The 21,934-nt window shown below is 39.9% G+C and overlaps 1 protein-coding gene across 1 annotated transcript; it reads right to left on the reverse strand.

Moving 5' to 3' along the window:
* Positions 1-1,359: 1,359 nt before the first annotated feature.
* LOC114521258 lies at positions 1,360-21,205 on the reverse strand. The gene is made up of 8 exons (XM_028541624.1): positions 20,420-21,205; positions 20,018-20,147; positions 15,701-19,826; positions 14,887-15,462; positions 8,470-14,806; positions 5,236-8,360; positions 3,815-5,018; positions 1,360-3,497 (listed from the first exon to the last, which is right to left on the reverse strand). Exons 1-8 carry the CDS (start codon positions 21,115-21,117, stop codon positions 1,775-1,777), a joined length of 17,919 nt encoding a protein of 5,972 aa, XP_028397425.1. The 5' UTR covers positions 21,118-21,205; the 3' UTR covers positions 1,360-1,774.
* Positions 21,206-21,934: the final 729 nt, after the last annotated feature.

Below are 21,934 nucleotides of genomic sequence, written 5' to 3' on the forward strand. Positions count from 1 at the left end.
CACGTCATGTCTAGCATGACATACATACATGTAATCAAATATACCGGTATTTCCTGTAAAAATATTTAAACTCACATGAGACGTTGACGGGCAAGTATTCACGATACGACAATTGTGTCCGAAAACGGCATTGCGCCAGACGGAAAAGTTTCAGCCACTTCGTCTTGGAAAAATTTAGGATAAACCCCAAAAAGTTCATTTAACCAATATACTCGTTTCGCCCAACGTGTACAAACGTGTTATTTCAAATCACAAATGCAAAACACACCAAGTAGAACAATACCTATTATTCGCTGCGAGCAAGCGTTTGTGTTTCGCCTTCCCAATCTTTCGGCGCCGTAGTTCGTCCTGAAATCAAATAAGCAAGGAAAAACAAATTCAAGTTAATAGCTCACTTGTATTTGACATTTTCAATCGAAATAGACAAGATATAGCAGTGAAAATCGGTGAGAATATGCCTCCAGTCGCTAATGTCGTCTGGCTATTCAAAACAACACGACGATCAATCAATTTTGCCTAAGATCAAGCCAACAGATTCTACAATCAACCACCAGCCATGCCATGGTTAAAATAGATTCTATTATTCCTGATGTAGCTACCTGAGTAAAGATTCTTCCAACTTTTCTCTATACTGCTTCGAGTGATCCTTCCTTTCCTATGACTTTTGCCACAAGTTCAACCACCTTTTATTGCCTGAAAAACATTGCATCGGACAATGCACTTTATGCATCGATGGCACTCAAGTCAACAATGAGGCCTGTTTGTGCTTCTCATGGGACGGACTCCCCATTGATTAACCATTGTTTTAAATCTCTTTCGCAGAAAGAACGACGTTTGAAACAGGCATCGTGTATACAAGGTGTCTCAAAGCACCTCTGGGAATTGAAAATGGCTTTTATTCCTTCATTTAAAATGCTAAAAGCATTTTACCTGAACTGTATGGTGCAAACCCGAACAATATTAATATTCTTGCATATTTAAGTGGTTGCGTTTTTTTTGAGACACCCTGTATGTAATTTCCCCAACCCAGTTTGGCAGACTTGCCCAAAATAAATTAGCCAAACAAATTTTTACAACCTTAGCCTTAGGGCAATATGTTTTGCATATTTCTATTGTACGTTGCATGTGATTAATCAAATGCCAGTCCGTGGAGCGACAATGGTCTGTGTGAGGTTCTTCATACTCGAGAAGGAATATAAAGGCCTAAGCCTTCCACAGATTTTTTACTTTGGCAACGAATAAGGAAATTGGACTTTGGCTAGTATGGTTAACGAACCATTATATTTTAGAAAATACCGTAAAAAAGATTCCTCAGAAAATACCGTAAAAAACAAAATTTAATTTTATCGAAAACCAAGATTATTTATAAGATTATTAGAATCTGATCTATCGAGTTCATGTTACCGCCAACTCGCGACCAATAATAACATAACGCAAGTGTAGACTATACATATACCACAAAAATATATTAAAATAACAAGTAATTGTTGTGCAAATTGCTAAAATTTAAACCATATATATAAGGAAACTGATTAGATACGTGATTACAGTAATATTTGAGTATCATGCGCCATGCAGATTCATAGTGCATCGTTCTGCGCAACTTTTAACATCGAACAAATTATATATCTACATTGTCACTTTGCTATGTACTTATTTTGTTCATTATTATTTAATAAAAATTATGTTTCAAGACAAATTAAGTCCTCCTATAGTCAAATTAAATTGTGTAATTAAAGAGTTATAATCTAAATAGCTATTTACTTAATCTTATTCAAAACGAACTTTCTTGCAACTTTTTGCTACTATCTTCCTCATCCGGGCCTTCAAGTAAACCATGATTATACTTTGATGCTGCCTCCTTCGCTGTGTCAGACTGTCCTAAATCACCAGCATTACTATCGTCATCCCCAAAACCTTTATACATTTCTGGTGATGATATGGCCCTCAAACCAACCGCTGTCCCATGGCTTTCATTAAATTTCTTTTTCTTTCGTCGTCTTTTACACAACAGAATAATGCACAGAAGAATGAGCAGAAGGAGAATGAAACCACCAACACTTATATAAACAATATGAATCACTTCAAAACCAGATTCCACATCACAAGCCAGGAAACCATCGTAAAAGCCATGTAAGTGACAAGAGCGGACGACTAAAACTTTCTGACAATAAAATGCAAAGGTGCTCACTGATAATTTACTGTGTTCTATGTTTCCTGAATGAGCAACATCCATTAGGCAGGCTTCGTAATAAAACAAAGTTTGAGTGACAAGCTTGCTACTACAGTATTTGTACAGTTTTCCTGTATAGAACAATTTATGACATTTATTTTCAGCCTCACTCTTGAACTTCCTGGAGTCAAAACTAATTTCATAATCACCTACGTTGGAATAAGGTGCACCTGAGGGTTTCCAGATAGGATTTACACTTTTGGGTTTCATCTCGCAAACGATTTCTCTGTCCAAGGACTTGTTTCCACGGTAATAGAAACCAGCTGTTGTAGCGTTGTCACTGAGTTCAAATAATGTGCCATTTGTGGTCTTGCCATACCCTTCATCAAAACCAAAAAATATGATTAATCCAGCATTATAGCCCTGTACCTTCACCATCAATCCTCTGATAATATCTTCATCTTTACGTGCAAACTGCCAAATTCGAAGTTCATCAAGTTCAACAACCAATTCAATACTGGAAAGTTTTTCTTTTCCATCATTCCCCAAATAAAATCCCTTATCAACATAGAAGAAATGATTGATCATGATAGCATAGTGAATTGACTTCTCTGCCTGACCATTATTATCTACCAGCATTATAACAAGTCGTCCATCCGTGTTTCTCCACGTTAACGAAAGATGCGTCCAGAGAGAGTTGTTTACCATCAAACCCGTTTTTATTGTCTGATTCCCCCATTTTATAACCACCTGATTGTCATACCAGACAGTCAAACTATTTTCATTTTGTGTTATACTATACAAGACTCGTTTCCCTTTTAGTACTCCTCCAACTGTCGTCTTTGCTTCAAACACAGATAACTTTATCCACAGTTCAATGCTGATCTCTGAAAGAACTGGATACGTGAAGTCAACGATTAGTGATAGGTAATTTATCCCTAGCCTCAGCATGTATCCACCACCTGTCCTGTATGCCACTGCATATCCTGTGATCATTCTCGTGCTCTTTACTCGAATCAACTTGTTAATATAATCATCGTGGGTGGCTTGTGTGAAGTCATCCAGTGGTAAGAATGTTGTTGTCTTATTTGATGATGTCATATTACTTGACTCCAGGATATCTCGCTCCCAGTCTCCATTCGATGATCCACACATTCCTTGTCCACCACTGTTCAGTTTTCTAGACACTTCAATGGCAAAGGCTAAAGTATCAAAGTACGCTAATATTGTTAATTTGGTATCGTCTCTGTCCAGGATTTCCAAACGATTTCTATCTAGCCAACGATATCTTTCTTTACCAACTGCTTGCCACGATGTCGAATACCTTGGGAAATTAAGACTTATTAAGTATATGGTTTACTGATTTCATGAAAACATTTGTAGTAATTCACAACTATATCCTTTTAATTGAAAAAAGACCATTCAAATAAACAACAAGTTCACCCTGACAATTTGAAATCGTTCTTAGCTATTTAATTGAAGACTAAACATTATTTAACCTTTCATTATATTTAATAATCAGACCACGCCCTTGTAGTGGAGGTTTTTATGTCTTAATGTTTATAAATAATTGTAATTGGATGAGACAAACTTGGATGAGGCGAAGAATCAATGTATCTAATGAATATACTAAATAATTACCTTAATGTAGTATCCTGTACCAGACTAGAACTGAGATTGCTAAAGACTTTCCCTGATCTTGAAATCCTCACGGAAGTACTCAAAGATTGTGTCTTCAACGCAATTTCTCGAATTCTTCTACATCTCTGCGAATTTTTACATGGTACCTGCAGTACTTCTATCACACTAGATCGGGATCTAAATGTCTCAAATGGTCCCGTTATACCAAGATGATAACTGGCACGGCTAAATGTTGTCACATGAGGATCACCGAACGATACACAAATGGCCGAGTCCTTTAGATAGCTTGAGTTCGAGTATTCAGTTTCAACACTAATTGAACAGTTTTGATTTCTCCAACCAGTTGTGCAAACCGAGCATGGGATTGGAGTGAGAGTTACGTTACCAGAAGTTGTATTCTTTAGACCACCTTGCCACCTCGAATCGCAAGTACACGTGCCATTATTTGGATCACATGACCCATGGTTACTACAAATATCCCACAATCCCCCAGGACATAAACTGTCGCATGCACGTCCCCAATATCCATGTTCGCAGACGCAAACCAAGGATCCGTTTTTATAGGCAGGGCTTCCAAACACACACGAAATATCACACTTTGGTCCAATCCAATACGGGAAGTATTCACCTTGGAAAAGATCACATAACTCACGAGCAGGCCAGAAACTCAAATCAAGAGCATCTTCACAATAGTCCGCATACGCAATCACCGTCTCTATTGCCATGGAAACTGTTTGTGTTGAAGCAACATCCTGTAAACATACTTTGTAATAAAATGCTGTAACCGCAGGTCCGAGTGATTGGCATTCGTCATGAAGAGGACCTGCTAATATAACTGAATAACAAAACTCTTCAGCAAGGACTTTGAGCGTGAAATTCTGGAAAACTACTTTTAGATCTAAATCATTTCTTGGAATGGGAAGGTCTGAGAAATCCCAAACAGGTTTATTAAAGAGTGGAAGGTGTAATTTTTTCCCAGAAATTGGATCAACTGCACTGGGTCCTTGTGCTTCATCAAATTTCCAGAGATGTAACAAACCAGGTAACGAGGCTTTGGAGTTGATGTTCCAGTGCCGCTTGATTACATCAGGAATTGATATTCTATTCCAGATCCGAATTTCATCTACTTCACCATTAAAGTCTCCTTCTGGAACAAGGATTGTCGCTCTTTTTCCTGCCCGCCATGACCCAATATATAGATGACCTGGAAGGAAAAGATGTTCCACGGTTGATTAATTACTTAATTACGGATCCTTTGATACATCGACAAGGCGGTTGTTTTTTTATTCTCAAGTGATCAACGTAATAACGATATTAGAAAAAAGAAAAAAGAAATTTGCTCTCGCAAAGGTTATACGTTAACGTAAGAATTGTTAGTGAGCCAAATGAAAAGAGTGACAATATTTTGGCATTTTACTTACCTTCAATTGGGAATACATGTGTGTTAAACTGGTAGGTCCTTAGAAGAGGTAACCCAAACGACGCGAGATAATCGTGATAATAAACTTGAAGCACAAATGTTGACTTTATCCACACCAACGTTATTTGTGACCAAACGTTAATTCCAAATTTCAGATCTGTTTTATACTCAACTGAACCAAACACTACTCGTATATTTCTTTCATTTGTAACTTTCAGGTACTCATCTTTACCGTAAGATAGTAACGTACCACCATAACTCTTGATCTTAACAAATATCTCAATCGTGATGACGTCATGGTTACCTAGCGACAACAAATCTGAGACGACCTGGCTATCGATAATGCGCATATTAAACCAGGCTCCAGTAATATGTCGTAATTCATGAAAATGTTCCTGTTTGTAGACAAATTGGCTATCGGATTTGTCGACTGTTCCGTTTATGATTGCATCATTTAAGGTTTGAATATCAGTTATATTTTGATAAGATAACCGTTCCAAACAAGAGCCAAGGATTCCGGTGGAATGTTTACAAAATATTGTCGGTAATCGCAGACGAAACGAGAGACTTTGTCCTACGGTTAGCATAATCAGCATTCCATTTGGTCCAGTGATCTCGTAACGGTTTAGCGAAATTCTTGTCATGCGTATACTTGAACTAAAGTAGGTCACATGGTCGACCCTAACCGGCTTTCCATTGGTCCACAGAAGTGGATAATATATGTTCACATTTGTTACACGTGATCTTATCGTGACAAACAAATGACGGTTGAACTGTATTGAGATACCAGTTGTGCAAAGTGGTCGGTATAAAGAGTGATACATACACGGTGTTTGACGCACTTGTACGGTGAAATGTGAGGATCTTGATCGCACAAGGTAAAATTCCCCGTAATTTGGTAGATGGAAGGAAATTCCGAGAAAAGTTGTAAAGTAACCTTGACCTTTAACAGAGGCGATTGAGAATTTTTTCAAATGTCTTACAGCAGAAAATTGACACACGTCACCGAACCAATCAGAACTGCATGTTGAGCAAGTGACATCACCTTTCCAATTTAAATCACATTTGCATACGCCATTACGAGGGCTACACACTCCATGCCCGTGACAAGGGTTAGTGTATCCCCCAGGACACACTTCAGAACAGTCACTTCCCCAGTATCCAGTGTAACACTGACACTTATTATTATCCTTGGTATCCCTTCGCCCAAAGACGCACGGTATGTCACATTTGTCACCAATCCAGTAAGGAAACTCGATATCACCGAAATGATTACATAATTCACGTGCAGGCCAGTTGGATAATGACAATGATTTCTTACAGTAATCCGAGAACTGCACTACAATAGATAACGTAGAACGCAATTGTGATGTCCGTGCAATGGTTTGAACACAAGTTAAATAGTAGAACTGCACAATTGCTCCAAGATTTTTACAATGGTTATACAAGGGCCCACGATAAAACAGATCATTACACCACGCTATGGCCGAGTCTTGTATTGTGTTATTTGCAAAATGATTTTCGAAAGATTGTTCAACATTACTCAGGTTCAAAGCAACATCAGCATCAGACAGGATCCATGCCGATTGGGACCAAACTTCCAATGGTAAGAACAAATGTTCTGAGGTAACTAGGTTGTGTACTGTTTCTCCTGAGCCTTCGTTGAACTTCCATAACCCAGATAGAGACGGCGTGTTAGGAAGAACATTCATTCTCCAATTTTGTTGAGCAGTAACAGGGTTAAATGCCCGATGCCATACCCGTAACTCATCAATAACGCCCGTAAAAACGTCGTGAATACGAATCTCTGTATCCCCAGATGAAGGTTCCCAATATCCGAGGGTTAAAATGCCACCAGGCAAAATAGGATTCTCAGTGATGTTGAATTGTCTACGATTAATAGCGCCATTTTTTGTTATTACGTATATTTCTACTAAATTGCGAGAATAATGCCATGTGATAGTCAAGTGATACCACGTTGCCACTTTGATGTAAATACCAGTGTCTTTTGACCAATCACGACCAAACTCAAGACGAAGGTTACTGTCTATTACTATTCCGAATGTTTTCATATGAGCGTAAGAGAGTAGAGTCCCGTTAGAAAATGCTTTGAAAAGAAGTTCTATTGTAATATCTGTGCCAGTTTTAAATGTCTTAAACAATGCCTGAGATATTAAGCCATTCTGTTGAAAATTTAAGGCATATCTTGCACCAGTAAACAACGTTCTTCTTGGATATATAATGTCCACAACAATAAACAAGCTATCGCTCTTAGCTACTTCAACAAACTTAACCAACTTTTTGTTCAATTCACCTTGGCTGACATTATGAATAGCAAAGCTCTGGTTTCCAAGGGAAACGCTTCCGTTGCGGGGTGGCAAATCATTTTCAGGGTTACCATCACAGTCACCAAGGATTCCATATCCACTACAGTTGGTTTTTTTAATATCCACATTCAACGAAAGTGCAGTACCAACCACATGAACTCCTAATGAAAACAAATCCCTGTGCTTGATAACATAGGCTGTACGAGTATCCTTTGTTATCACTAGTTCAGCGTTACCAGTTCCAAATCGAGTATTTTTCTGAGTGATTGTTTCTTGATTATTGTTAACCCAAATAAAAGGTGGACCTTGATTTGACATTGGTGCGTGAATGACGATAGTTGTGCTTGATAACTCGATTGCGACGGCTACGATACACACACTGTGTGATGCGCATGGTGAATGACGGACTTGAACTGTTACATAATGATCTATATATAGGCGTGTTTTTAAAAGATAGTATTCTCCCACTACAGCGAGATGGAATCCCATGCCATCAAATGTCACATAGTAAGCACTGACATCAACCACAGCAAATACAAACAGTTGAGCAGATGAAACGTGTCTTCCAATAGCTAATGAACAATCAACGCCCTCCCAGTTTATTCCACATACACCACAATCACGTGATCCACTCCAATTGTCATGGCAAAGGCATTCACCTGTATTTTGACTGCAAATACCGTGATCATTACAGGGATGTAATGCTCCGCCCGGGCAAATGTTCTGGCACTCGGGGCCCCAGTAGCCTTGGCGACAAACACAAGAATCAACGGATGCTTTATAATCTCTGTTATAACACCTAAAAAATAAAACATGAATAATTATTGTTCATATCAGCAACCCACCTGCAGGACAGCCCCCAAGGAAGTGTAAACACGAGAACAGAAAGTAAAACTGTTTATACTTACTTTTTATCACAAAGACGCCCAAACCAAATCGGAAACTCCTTCCCGGGAAATCTATTACAGAGTTGTATTGCAGGCCATGAGGGTAAAGCTAGGATAGCTTGACAGTAATCTGAGTATGCGATAACTATGTCCAGCGATGCAGTAATGTCTCCAGCTGTCATAATAGCACTGACACAAGCTTTGAAATAAAAGGTTGATACAGCAGTTCCCAGTTGATTACAAGATGAATGTAAAGGACCTTGAGTGATAATTTTTGTACAAAATGACTGAGCGATATTTTCAAACGTTATATTCCAAGGAAGAGTTGTGCTTGCTGTTCCTGGTAATGGGGACTTTAGGTGAAGTTCTGAATAAACCCAAACTGGACTACGCCACGGGGATGTTTCTAAATCCAACACACTTCCTGTTCGATCTTCTTTGGCAAAAACACCTTCTCCCTCATCGAACTTCCAGAGTCTACCTAAATTCTGTGTATTTACACCAACCTCTCTCAACCATGCTTGACTTACAACTGCCGGGTGATAACTCATTGTCCATATTTTAAACTCATCAATAAACCCTGTAAAATACTCTCGCAGTTGTGGCCCAGATCCGTCCACAGACGGCTGCCAAGCTCCTATTGCTAACACTCCTCCAGGCGGAAAAATGTCCTCCGGTGTACTAAAATCTTGTCTGGTAAGCTGCCCTTTAGAGTTGAAATGGTAAAGTTGTAATATATGGCCGATTTTTTTGAACACTAATACAATTTGATTCCAATGGTTAAGTTGTACTGCAATGTTTGTATCAAATTTCTTGTCTCCAAAATAGAAAGTATAACGAGTAGAAGTCACAGTAAGAACGAATGTTTTGAGTCTTGTGTAGCTGAAAATCACTCCAGCGCTGTTGATTTTGATATAAAACTCTATGGTAATATCATTCGTTTCAAAAGGCTGTTGTATCAAACCAGAGACAATGGCCGTTTGATGGAAATGTAGCGCATATCCTGCGTTCGAGCTTCGATATTCATGGTATGAGCCATATTGGTATATGAAGAGGCTGTCACATGCTTGAACATTGACATTCTGTACAAGTTTTTCGATAACTTTGGTTGTGACATTCTTGATCTCATAGTAATTTACTCTTCCCACCGACGAATTCTCCGTGCAGTTACTCAGTGGAAAACCAGGATACAGACTTTCTAGAAATGGTTTATTGCAAGAGCCTAATAAACCATACGAATGATCGCAGATCACCCCAGAAACCTTGGATATGAAGCTGAGATATCGACCTTGTACTCGAATTGATATTTTAAATGTTGAATATTCAAAGATATATAGAGACATTGATTCTTTTTGCAGAAGGAAACCATAGACTGAGGTGGCCACGTGATGCTCATCCAAATCGATAACGGAGCCATCAAGCCATAAAACAGGATAACCAGCGGTTGTATAAGGGCCATGTAGAACTAGGGTGTGGCTGGCTGTGCGAAAAGCGATGGCATTAACGCACGATGAACGACCATTGCAGTAAACCAAACGAATTTGAACTGAAAAATGGACATGTATAGAAAAGAAAAGATAATATTCCCCAATTACACCCAGTGTAAAACTATGACCATCGAGGGTTGTAAATAAAGATGAACCAAACATTCCAGAAAATCGAATACCTCCGCTTACTACAGTCACTTCTGATATAGCTAACGAGCAATCATTCCCAGTCCACTCAGCTGCGCAGGTGGAACAGTCATCGTTACCAATCCACTCAAGTTCGCATGTGCATCGCCCGGAATTTGGATCACAAGTACCATGGTTCGTACATGGGGTCTTAACTCCACCTGGGCAAGTTTGATCACAAGCCACTCCCCAGTATCCAAAGTTGCATTTGCATTTCTCATGATCTTTTTTGTCTTTCGTGCCAAACACGCAAGGAACGTCACAGTTTTCTCCAATCCATTTGGGGAACAGCTCTCCCGGGAAATTATTACAAAGAGATTGCGCTGGCCAGAGATCGAGGATGAGTGTTTTCATGCAATAATCAGAATATAACAAGACACTTTCCAAACTGCTAGTATTTCGTCCTGTATCTGTAACTGTTTCAACACACATTTCGTAATATTGTCCACGTGTTAAAGAAGGAAGACTAGAACAATAGTCTTTTAAAGGACCACTTTGGAAAAGCAGAGAACATGTCGAATTCGCGAGCTGGTTAATGATATCATTTTCTACATCAGGCCTTGAAATGCCTTTATAAGGAATTGGTAAATCTGAGTAATACCATACAGGCCTATTCCACGGTTTACCAGGAAAATAGAAATGGTTTTTACCAACAAGATCTTTCACAATTTTTCCTACTCCTTCGTTGAACTTCCATAACCCAGTCAGACCATCGATATCTGGTGTTAAATTCACTAACCAATGCTGTTGAAGTAATGCGTAATCAAAGGCGCGATTCCAAGAACGAAATTCATCAATTTCCCCTACGAAAGTTGTCGTGGGCACGAGTCCCAGCCGTCCATTAGGAGAAGGTTGCCATGCGCCAATAACAATAGTTCCTCCGGTCAGAAAAGGATTTGTGAAAACTTTGAAGGACTTACAAAGTAATGTACCCTGGGATAACGTGAGGCAAAGCGACATCTCAAGCCTTAAACTCCAGAATGTCATTGTAATTTGATTCCAGTGTCCTACCTGAACTTGCAAACCTGAATCATACATGTTTGTACCGATGATCACTCTTAGGGTGGAGTAGGTGGATATGTAGACTGTCTCAAAGGAAGTATAGGAAAATATTGGTCCACCACAAATTGAAGGTTCGCAATTCATCTTTACCATCATTTCTAAAGTTATTACATTTTCGATGAACAAATTTGTAACTGGTTTTGAAAATATCGCTGTGAACTTGAAAAACAGGGAAAATCCACCACCGTAAACCAGAACAGTTTCATGCCGCTTCTTATCTAATACGATCGTCCGTTGTGACGAGGAGGATATCCCGAACACTTTACGAACAGCTACGTCGAAATTAGTCGCATTAAGTACATCTTTTAAAGAAGGAACGGATTCGTTGCTTGCGGATGTATTATTAAAAGAGCCGAGAAGACCGCCTAGTTTTTTATTCAATGATGTCGACGTGGTAGATTCTAAAGTCATATGTTGTCCCTTGATGTTTACTCGAATTGCAATTTTACCTCCACCATCAATTTTTACTTCATTTGGACCCGGAAAACTAACATTAACTCCAGCTTTATCTGCTTGACTTTTTCCGACCGTACCAATATTAGTTCCGTTGATCATGATAACAGGATCTTCTCCATCTTCGTACGGGGCATGAATACTTATTCTAGTGGATCCGACAGAAACACCAACAGCATTTAAACACACAGATTTCCCATCACGACAAGGCACTTGGCGTACTTGGACATCAATATTCCCACCTTTCAAAACGGTAAACTCCCCGACACTATTCAAACGAATCGTTGTCCCGTCACCCGCAATTAGTATTCCACCTGGTCCGGCAATCGCAGTCACAGTCGGCGTAGGTCGAAGAGGTTTGGGTATGGCTATTGCACAAGCACTTCCCATCCATCCAGGAGTGCATCGGCTGCAACCAAAATCACCACGCCATTTCCAATTGCATGTACATACACCAGACATGACGTCACATGTTCCGCGTTTGTTACAGGGATTTGAAGCTCCCCCGGGACATTCCCGCGAGCACGTGACACCCCAATATCCAACATCACAGCGGCAAGTGCTGTTCTGGATAGTACCAAAAATACATATGACGTCACACTTATTTCCAGACCAATCATCGTAACGTTCGTCAGTAAAGACGTCACACAAGTCGTTCCCAGGGAGAGTGGTAAGATTTCGTGCAATCTGACATTCTCTCGCAAACGACATCACAGAATCCTTTCCAGCGTCAACCATACCACTTGAGAGAACATCTTGCACACACGATTGGTAAGAAAATTCTTTTCGTTCATCCATCGACCCACATGAATCATTCAATGACTTCGAATTGAATATTTTTCTACAAATTGACTCGGTCTTATTGTCTGATGCCTCAATTCTAGATATTCCTCCAGACTGAACAGCGATGTAGAGATCAGATGGCACCCACGATGGCGAACTCCACGGAGATCCCGGAAGATGGAAATGTAAAGACCCAACAAGATCCTTTGCAACCAACCCTGTTCCTTCATTGAACTTCCATAACCCTAAAATACCGTCGATACTTTTCACAATACTCACTCGGATATAGTTGTTAATCAGCGTGATATCAAAACGTTTATTCCAAATAACCAACTCATCAATCCAACCAATAAATCCTCCAGGAGCAGTGATTACTTCTGTTGTAGCCTGCCATAGACCTAGGGCGAGCTTACCCCCAGGTTCAAAAGCTCCTAATCCAATTTTTATTACCTTCGTCATCATTGCTTTCTCAGAATGCCGAACATATACTTCAAGTATTCCAACCACACGTTGGTAAACAAACGTGATATGGTTCCATTTTGCAATTTCTAGATATATATTTGTGTCGTACATTTTTACACCAAAGTGAATCCTCAATGTTCCGTTTATTCTAAGAGCGAAATTCGTATTTAAGACGAATGACAAGATAGTTCCCTCTGTATCAATGTCGTTAACTTTAATATAAAACTGCATGGTGACATAGTTTCCATGAAATACGTCCACAAATGGCGGTGTGATGATAGCATTTTGGAAAAAGTACAAACACGTGCCAGCTGCTGTAATGCTAACGGTCTCTTTGGCAACTGCGAGAACGTCTTGGAATTGGCTTTCATTTCTAGGAATTAACCATGTGTTCATAAACTCATCAATATCCTGTTGGCTTATTCGTGCCTTGTTATAGCGTTCTAGTAATCCAGTTGATGTGCAATTAACATTCTTTGAATCCCCACAATTTCCAAATACACCACATGAGTCACGGCAGAATGATTTATCCATGCTGACTTGAACACCAAAATAAACTTTTCTGTAGTAGAGAAACATAGAGAAACCTTCAGGTCCGTTGATTTCTAGTTTATTGTGGGAACGTTTGCTGTAAACAAAGCCAGATCCGATTACGATGTTTTTGGTGCGATCAATAGGTTTTCCATTAAAGGTAATTATAACTCCTGTTCGAACTCCGCTGTGGATTTCGAGTACTCCTTTACTTGCTTGAATTCTAACACAACGAACTGCAACTCCTCTACCGTATGTCACTTGCCGAAGTTGAACACTAACACCGAGTCTTCTAGAAACAATTGCATCAAATTCACCTGCACCACGGTAGGTCCAAGCAGCACCGTTTAATCCAATGAAATTTCCACTCCCGGATAAAGATAAAGAAGTCTTCAGTCCTGATGATACGAAGCCTCCAACGTTTAAGGAACAGTCGATTCCATAGAACCCTGGTCTACAACGGTTACAAGATGAGCCATACCAATTATAATTACATGAACAGCGGCCCGTTGTTTGAGAGCACGCACCATTTCCATAGCAACGCTTTGCAAAGCCACCTGGGCACACACGTGAGCAATCTGTATCGTAAAATCCTGGTAAACAAGAGCAGCGGTGTACGGTTCTTGTACCAAAGTAACAAGCTTGTTGACAAGCTGAACCAGTCCATGGGATATGTGGCGTCAAGGGGAATGATGGGTTATTACAAAGAGAACGTGCAGGCCATGATGTAAGACCAAGAGAAACTTGACAGTAATCTGAATAAGCAACAACAATGGTCACACCAGTTGCTATGTCACCACTCGTTAATAACACTTCCAAGCACGTACGATAATAAACAGTTTGACTCGGGACACCAAGACGTCGGCAAATTAGTCCGACTGGAGAGTTGAGAATATTTCCTGTACACCAATCAATCACTTTGTTAGAAGCAACGGGTGAAGCTATCTGCAATATTGTCACCTTCGCTGTGCCATAAATCCATTCAACTGTGTGGCGGACTTCTTGAATATACAAATGAACATGAGATTTAATGTCCTTTATCAACAAACCTCGACCTTCGTTGAATTTCCAGAGAATTGCAAGGTTTTTAGCAGAATATTGAATGTTCACTCCCCAGGAAGATCTAATATCTGGTCCAGAGAACTGTCTATTCCAAATACGAACCTCGTCTATCTTTCCTCGGAAGCCCTGTGAGGAGGACAAAACTACACTTTCTCCTGGGATCCACTGTCCAACTGCGATTTTACTTCCAGTCCTAAACATATTTCGTCGCACGAAGAACGACTTGACAATCATGTGCCTATGACTATTTAAGTGGTAAAAATACAAGAGTCCTGTTTCACGATGGTACACCGCGGCAATCTGGTTCCAGATGCCAAGAGTTGTTGTAATTCCTAAACAATGTAGAAAGCTGATGTGTAACTATTCATGTACGTAAACAAAAACATTGGAAAGTCATTTCTAGACAACTAACCTGTGTGATTAACCATGTCGTTTATTTTTAAACAAAACTCTCGATTCAACAAAACAATTGAGAAGGTAATTTCTTTGCTGTACGTAAATAATGTTCCACTTCCATCATCACTGAGATATAGTAATTCTAATGTTACGTAGTTCTCAGTAAATACTTCACCAATTAAATCCGTTGTTACTCCTACACCATTAAATTTTAAAGCAAACTCCGCACCAGTAAAAACGCTCGAAAAATCCTTGTAACCAATTGCAGCAGAAAAGAGACTTGATGAAGGAAGAACTCGGAAAAGATTTTCCAATTGTGTTCCCGAGGAATCATTGTGATCATTTGCACGTAAGCCATCACAACTACCACCCAAACCGACAGATTTTCCGCATATTTCCTTCGGGGCAACAATAATGTACTGAAGTCCACTCTCCGCCAATCTTATTTTTATGATCACTTTATAAACCAACGAACGCAATTCCAGAGTTACTGATGTAGTTTTAACCAAAGTAAACTTTTCACCAACTGAAGTGGAAATTTCGTTGAGTTCTACTCTCATCTTGTTTAACCAAATTACAGGGGTTTCTGTTTCTGTTGAAAAATTTTAAAATTAATTTCAAAATTATTTGCCTGTTTGTGTGTTTGTAATTATATTTGTGTTGTATTTGTATTATGTTTGTGTTGTGTTTGTATTATGTTTGTGTTGTGTTTGTATTATGTTTGTGTTGTGTTTGTATTATGTTTGTGTTGTGTTTGTATTATGTTTGTGTTGTGTTTGTATTATGTTTGTATTATTTTTGTGTCTTATGTTTGTGTTTATCAGTGTTACCTGTTCCAGGCACCGTGGCTAGTAATACTAATTCCACTTTGCTATCCAGTAAGAAGGCAATACCATCAATGCATCGGTAACGTCCGTTAAAACAAGGCACTTGACGAACATGTACGACCATTTCTGAACTTTGTATGATTCTGAACTCCCCAGTCGCGAGGAATGTAAACTTTACCCCGTCGAATGTTTGATAATGACCGCCAGTTAATCCCACAGATGATGTGTTTCCATGTGTTGTTGATACAACAGTACATTCGTTTCCCTCCCAACCTGGGGTACACTTGGAACAGTTCTCACTTCCCTGCCAGTTGTAATCACATGAGCATTTTCCAGTCTTCGGATCACACAACCCTCTGCCATTACATGGCCTAATAGCACCCACGGGACAAACAGCTGAACAATCATCACCCCAGTATCCAGTATGACAAACACATTTACCCGAAATGACATCACCGAACACACATGTGACATTACAATGCGGACCTTTCCTAATGCCCACATACGCCTTGGGTATTTTATTACAGAACCGATCAAGAGGCCACGTCTTTAGTTGCAAAATGCTTTGACAATAATCCGCATAGCTTACGACAGACTGAAATGCTGATTTTATCTCACCAGAATTTTTTACATCGTCCAAACAACGCATGTAATAATTTTGAGCATGCGCCAGTCCCAACACATTACCACATTCGCCACTGTTTAAAGTTTTCATTATAAAATTATTACAGAGATTTTCTGCATCCTTTTTCAAAGTTTCGTTGGTCCAGATTATGTTCTCGAGAGGTGCTTCAGGTTGACTAATACGAGCATAACTAAATACCCAACGTGGACGAGCTCTCACTTCGTGTGGCAAGCGAAAGTCGTAACCACCAATTATATCACGCGCAACAGTTCCATAACCTTCATCGAACAGCCACAAAGAGACCAGACCAGGAACCTGATATTTAATAAAACGATCTCGGCTTTGTTCGATCGCCGCTGCTTCAATTATTACATCCCAGATCCTGAGTTCGTCAATGTAACCAACAAAAGGTTTTCTATTAACATCAGTAGCACCACTTCCCGTCGTTTGCCAGTGTCCAATAGCCAGCACTCCACCACTTGAATACAAAGCATATGGTACAAGCATTGTCCGTTGATTCATTGCACCACTGGCATCCAAGCAATACACGTTCATGATCGTAGTACGCTTACTGAATGTAATAGTTAACCAATACCACTGACCAGTGGTCAACCTTATTCCAGTATCAACGATATTACGTGAAAATTGAATCTTTATCGTCACGTCATTAATGATTCCGAACGTATTTACAGAGGCATACGATAAAATCGTCCCACCATGCTTTTTTATTTTGACAAAGAACTCGAGTGTTACATCCTCACTAGTTGTAAATGAGCCATATATTGTGTTAGTGTCAACCGCTGTTCCATTATACTGCAGACAATATTCTGACAGTGACATTTTACGTTCTTCCTCTTCCTTGTAAACAAACATAGAATCAGGTGGAAGTACACTCCAACGTTTTTCGAATGCTGAAATGTCTTCTGTTCGAGCATCAGTTGATCTTTTTCTTCTGCGTAGATTTGTTGTTTCAAAATCATTCGCAGTGTTGTTATCACAAGATGAACACAAACCTGAGATATTCCAGCACGTTTTTACACTGCTATATAAACTAAATATCAAAAACGTGTCTTGAGCTCTAACATGAAGTACACGATCTTTACCACGTGTTATCCCGAATAAGCCTAGTTGTTCCTGATTGAACACATATCCTCCCCCAATGTCGTGCCGTATTGTGTAGTCTGATTTATATTGATTGATATATAACAATGGTTTTCCCTTTTCCTCATATGACGCACGCAATGTAATATTGCTCTTCCCAAGTGCCAAAGCAATCGCTGTGACGCATCTGCTTGAGTTCATGCAAGGCTCGTGGCGTATTTGTGCGATGAAGCCTTTCGATCGTATTAAATAAAATTCTCCAGGGGTTTTGAAGTCGTAATTACTTCCATCAAATGTCGTAAAGTGTCCACCACCGAAACTCTGACATACAGGAATCGTTTTCTGCTCTCTCGCAAAATTCGTAATTGCAACAGAACATTTCTCCCCAGTCCAACCCGAAGAGCAAGTCTTACAATCACTACTAACATTTGCATTTAACGGACAACTACATGTTCCAGAAGCCTTGTTACAGTCGCTGAAACCTCCACAAGGGTCGGCATAACCTCCGGGGCATTCTTGAGAGCATGTTCCATCATAGAACCCACGTTGACATTGACAGCTTGCATTCTTAACGATATTTCCAAACGCGCAGTCAGTCTGACAAGGTAAACTTACCCAACTCGGTAGCTCTAGATTTCGTATTTCATCACAATATTTACTTCCAGGCCAATGAGATAAACCTAAGCTTGTTTTACAATAATCCAAGTACGTAAAAACGCTCCAAACTCGCTCCTTCAACCCCCCACCGCTCACAACCAATTTATAACATGCCAAAGTATAAAACATTTTGATGTCAGCATTCAAAACACGACACTTTTTGTTGCCACCGAATATCTCATCCTCGCAGATCTTTTCCAACGAAAGCCCTTCATTCACATTTACAACACTCGTGATCAGACTTTGCACTTCAAGGTTTGCACTAGAGTACATCCATGTTGGTCCCTGCGCTTGAGTGGGGAAATTGAAACGAGCTCCTGCAACGCAATCAGTGGCTAGGCTACCTTGACCTTCGTCAAAGCGCCACAAATTTGCAAGACCTTTCGATGCACAATCTAAAAGCATAGATCGTGAGCTAACAATGTCTGTAACAAGCCTTTGCTTATTCCATATTCGAACTTCGTCCACTTCCCCAACGAAAGCTCCTGGAACAGAGCTCCCAGCAGTTCCTCCTGAAGGGAACCAGTAACCGAGGCTTAGAGTTCCGCCTGGCTGTAAGATATCTTGATGATTTCGCATTGGGAAATTTCTAACATGGGTTTTCCCCGAGTCTTCAATTAGAACAAACTGGATAATTCCGTTACTTTTCAGCCAGATCAAGGAGATCAAATACCAACGGTCTTGTTGCATGTTCAAGAACGTGTCAAATTCCTGCGTGTTATAAATTATCTTTACGGTTGTCTTGAGAACGATTGCTAGAGTTGACGTAGCTGCATATGACAATATAGTACCATCAATACCATCAGATTTTACCATCATTTCAATGGTAACATCCCCACCAGCCAATGTAAACAGGTTTCTGGACGTAACACCACTATCACGAAAACGAAGACAATACCTTGCTTCAGTTTTCATGCCAGGCCCTTTCACTTTGTTATTTCCAAACACTGAATCACCAGACACTCTCCAAGAACTAACAAAAACTTCGATAAAATGTTGGGAAATCATGTCGATATTTGAGAAATTTCGGGAAATGTTGACACTGTTCTTTAGGGTGAAATCGTTTATTCTATTTCCATCACAGCTTCCCCATAAACCTTTGCTATGCAAACACCATGTTTTGTCGGTTAAACTGATGGCGAGGTCAAGATAGCGGCCAGAAATTCTGATATCAAGAATTAGATGTTTAGAGTAGAATTTAAAACTTCCCCTTGATAATCTTTCAACAGTAAATGTGTTTTGATTTGAGTTGAACACGGTTTTAAGAGAAAATGCTTGCACTCTGTCAATCCATAATGTTGGATCACCACCATCCTCATTCGGCGCATGAATCGTCATGAGAGATGACATCAATATCATAGCGACAGCGTCGATACATCTTTCAGATCCGTAACATGGCACGATGTTTATTTTAATCTCCAAATCAACTGATGAAAACAGGATATGCTCGCCAGTTCCTTTGACACTATAACCAACACCATCCAACGTAATGAAATCTCCATATCCTGTGCAGATTGCGCTGAGATTTGCAGCTTTATTGACGACAACGGAACAGTCCTTACCAGTCCATCCCGGAGAACAGGAAGAACAATTCATGTCACCACGCCATCTTTGTTCGCAAACACATTTTCCGGTGGTCTTGTTACAACTGCCGTGATCATTGCAAGGAGAGGACGATCCAGCAGGACATTCTTTGTCACAACTTATACCCCAGAAACCTCTACGGCACAGACATTGTTTTATTTCCTGTTAAAACAAGTAACAATAATTCAAGTCTTGCCATTATATAGAAAGACATCTGGTCATCAGAGATGCAATATAAATTTTCCTATGGTAAAACCGTTTAGAAGATACAAATTGTGTAAGTTTTATAAATTTCTGTGACATCATAACTTACTTAATTTTAAAATACGAGAAAATATGACATTATAACTTACCATTTGTGTTGTGCTTTTAATTCCAGAACAGGATGGATATTGTTTCTTATTTGGATCGTATTTAACAAACAATCTTGTGTTAGATTTTGGATACTCCAACGTCCAGACGACAGGCACTGACCTCTTTAAGCTGGATTAGTAGAATAACAGATAATACATATTAAAACTTTTATGAATGGATAAAAATTAGTGTAAGGGGAATTTTGTTTTGTAGACGTAAACAAGCACGTCCGTTTAAACTGATAAACTGAGTCTCGTTAATCTAACAAAGGTGAAAACATTTCTCAGTATCGAAAGAGAAAAAAAATGCCAGGTTGGAGAAGGTCTATTGTCTAATCGCTTATACTTTCTTACTGTATTTTCTCTTCATTAAACATAAGAGTGCATCCAGATGTAACTTACTTCACTGAAAATACTTTCTTGTATTCTCCAGTTAAAAACTTCCTTGGCTGCCCCAAATCTTTCCTAATCACTGGATACGTATTCCCTGTTTTGCCTGAAGACATTTTAAGAAATCCTAACTCTCCTCCAGGTTCTATGGACGGTGACGGCGAGCTAAAGGAATTAAGTGGTCCGGTATCGAGATAAACATTATGTGGATTTCTGTTATGGTAGCCAAACCATGCTAGAATGGTATCTTGAGATTGGTTTGTGATGCAATTTAGTATAGGTACTACAGGTAGCTTTCCATCGTCTCCATCTCTCGGATCTGCGTACATCGCATGCTCAGTGTAACATAAAATATCACATCTCTCTCCAACATGTGTTACGTCACAGCTCGTGCAATCAGGTTGGTCCCAACCTTCTTGACATGTCGCGCAATCGTCACCTCTCCAATAACCAAGTCTGCTATCATTATGACATACACAATTATTCTCTTTTATCCCAGATGCGTTCCCATGAAAACAGCTGACGTTGCATCCAATAGGCCAACCGATATATCCATACACACATTCCTCGCAATTTGCTCCTGTATACCGGCTGGCACACAGTTCACAGGCTTGTCCAACAAAGTTATGTCGACATGAACAATGGGGGACACGATCACCATCTTCTAGTATACAATCTCCACGGTTGTTACAGCAGGATTGCCAGGACATAGTAACTTGCTACAGTCTGCACCCCCGAAACCTTGATCGCACAGACATTCAGGTAAAACATTTTCTGACGAACGTACACAAACACCGCGTCGAGAACAATCAGGATCACCAGGACAATCTTAGATTTCACAAAGATCTCCTCGCCAACCCTGCTGACACTCACAAGTGCTATTAACACATTTCCCGTTGAATGAACATTCAAGATCGCAAGCTTGGCTTGAGAAGCATGGTTCACACTTGCAAATGGCGCTATTAGGCGGTTCTTCATTCCCATGGATACACGGTAACTCACACATTTTTCCCATTGTGTTGTCAGTACAGTTTACACATCTTGGTGGTTCTACGCTTCCATCACACGTACCTTTATTGTTACAATCTGGCACTCCAGGGCAGTCAGGAGTTTCACAACCATCTCCCTTCCATCCCTTATTACAATGACATTCCTGATTTAGACTAAGACACCTGCCATGTCCACTGCAATCCTCTCCTATTCCTGGACATCCTATTCTTCCACACGTGTTTCCACGCCATCCTACATCACAATTACAAGTTCCATTCTCACACTGACCATGGCCGCTGCACTCTTGACTGCAGTTCACCCCGCTGTAACATTCATCACATCGACATTCTTCGATCGAAAAATCGTTACTGGACCTAACTACACTTCCGTTGAAACAGCGTCGCTCACAACCTCTACCGAAATAGGTGTGGTCACAGGACGTACACACTGGGGGATCATGATTTGCTCCATCACAGGTTCCATGGCTACTACAGTTTCCCCCACCAGCGCAATGTGGAATTTGACAGCCCATGCCCT

Source organism: Dendronephthya gigantea, unplaced genomic scaffold (genome assembly GCF_004324835.1).
Source record: "Dendronephthya gigantea isolate DGI-Jeju-01 unplaced genomic scaffold, DenGig_1.0 000020F, whole genome shotgun sequence".
Lineage (NCBI taxonomy): Eukaryota > Metazoa > Cnidaria > Anthozoa > Malacalcyonacea > Nephtheidae > Dendronephthya > Dendronephthya gigantea.

Excerpts from the sequence above, each read along its gene's own strand:
- LOC114521258 (XM_028541624.1), bottom strand. The coding sequence starts at position 21,117 with ATGTCCTGGCAATCCTGCTGTAACAACCGTGGAGATTGTATACTAGAA. Across the intron at positions 14,807-14,886 it reads CGACATGGTTAATCACACAG|GAATTACAACAACTCTTGGC; the intron begins GTTAGTTGTCTA and ends TACATTGTTTAG. Across the intron at positions 8,361-8,469 it reads GGGCGTCTTTGTGATAAAAA|GTGTTATAACAGAGATTATA; the intron begins GTAAGTATAAAC and ends TTTATTTTTTAG.